The sequence below is a fragment of the Poecilia reticulata genome, linkage group LG13 (genome assembly GCF_000633615.1).
Source record: "Poecilia reticulata strain Guanapo linkage group LG13, Guppy_female_1.0+MT, whole genome shotgun sequence".
In the NCBI taxonomy this organism is placed as follows: Eukaryota; Metazoa; Chordata; class Actinopteri; order Cyprinodontiformes; family Poeciliidae; genus Poecilia; species Poecilia reticulata.
The window spans coordinates 9,129,008-9,130,443 of NC_024343.1; the positions used below are offsets into that span (position 1 = coordinate 9,129,008).

Sequence of the window (1,436 nt, forward strand, 5' to 3'; positions counted from 1 at the left end):
CTGTCACCATGTGGGGACAATGCAAAGCAAATGTAGTCTAAGTTTTCCCCAACAGGTCTAATGTTGCTGTTAAGGGGTTTCTACTGCTGACAGAGCTGGAGGGATGTGTTGATCTGAGACTGTCATTAAACAGACCATAGGAGAGAAAGTCATGTTATTTTATAGTGTGTTCTTGTATGTAATTTCATAACATATTTCCTATGAGCCCCATTTCATTTCATAGGGCAGTTTTACTGAATAAGCCCTAATAATGCATATTAACGTTAGATGTCACTCGCCATTAAAAATCCAAAAGAAGAAAAGATGAAGAGCTGAGAGCTGAGGAGGAAAACAGCCAGAATCATAATGTAGGAGCTATTTCTCTCTTTTCAGTTAATCTTAGAATTTAGATTATTTAGTTTATTTTTATTTGCTTATTTTCTGGTTGATTCATAGTAAGAATTTTTGTTTAATTGTAGTTGTTAGGAATAAATTTGTTGGCTAGGAACTCCACAAATTTCAGTTTTGGACATGGRTGTTTCAGATAAATACAGCTCATTATGCACGTGGGTGGTCATGTAGTTTCTACCAGTCCACCCAATTAATAGTCTGCCACCCAGAGGGTAAATAGTTGAGAAAATCAGGTGGAGCATCAGAAGATCCTTTGAAGCTTGTAACATGTTGTTTTTGCCTGAATTTTAAAATAAACCAACAAAGAACCACATTTTTTACTTTTGATTCTTTGGAAACTGCATAAACTAGAAACCCACGGTGCACCAAGGGTTAGGGYTGATTTGAATACACTTTTGCTTTGATCACCTTTTAAGTTTTTCTTCTTTTGTTTGAGTTTTTTTTTAACAAATAGTCACTATTCATGATATAATCCAAGTTTGATTCTGGTTTGCGTCGTGTTGGTTCCTTGATGCCTCACTCCGGCCCTGGTGCGAAATGGAGCCACTTCTTGACAGTTTCGCTCTGGTACTTGTCAGTCAGCTTTGGCTCAAACTGCAGAGAAGCAGCTGAAAAACACAGAAATAAGAGAGAGGAAGGCGCCGGTTTGAAAGACCATCAAAAACTTTTGAAAGGTTTTGAAACACATTGAAATATTAAATAACGTATAGGTTATAGGTCGGAGAACAAACACACACACCATTCGATTCCCCTTGTGCACTCACAGTTAAATGAATGAGGACATCCTAATAAATATTTATGAAGTTTTATCTTAATGTTAGTTGATATATATAATCAGATTTACCTATAAAACTGCAGCATAGGCACAAAACAGTGCAGTCATTTTTCAATAAACACATATCGCCAAACTCTCCTYGGGCTGCCACCTTATCGTGGTGGAGGGGTTTGAGTGTCCCAATGATCCTAGGAGCTATGCTGTCTGGGGCTTTATGCCCCTGGTAGGGTCACCCAAGGCAGACAGGTCCTAGGTGAGGAACCAGACAAAG

The 1,436-nt window shown here is 38.3% G+C and overlaps 1 protein-coding gene across 1 annotated transcript in view; it reads right to left on the reverse strand.

The window, feature by feature from the left end:
• Window positions 1-21: 21 nt before the first annotated feature.
• Window positions 22-1,436, reverse strand: part of zbtb44 (zinc finger and BTB domain containing 44) — a 65,464-nt gene continuing 64,049 nt past the window's right edge. The window contains exon 6 of the mRNA XM_008425248.2: window positions 22-998. Coding sequence (XP_008423470.1) covers window positions 907-998 — 92 coding nt within the window. The 3' untranslated portion in view covers window positions 22-906. The remainder of the gene's footprint in view (window positions 999-1,436) is intronic.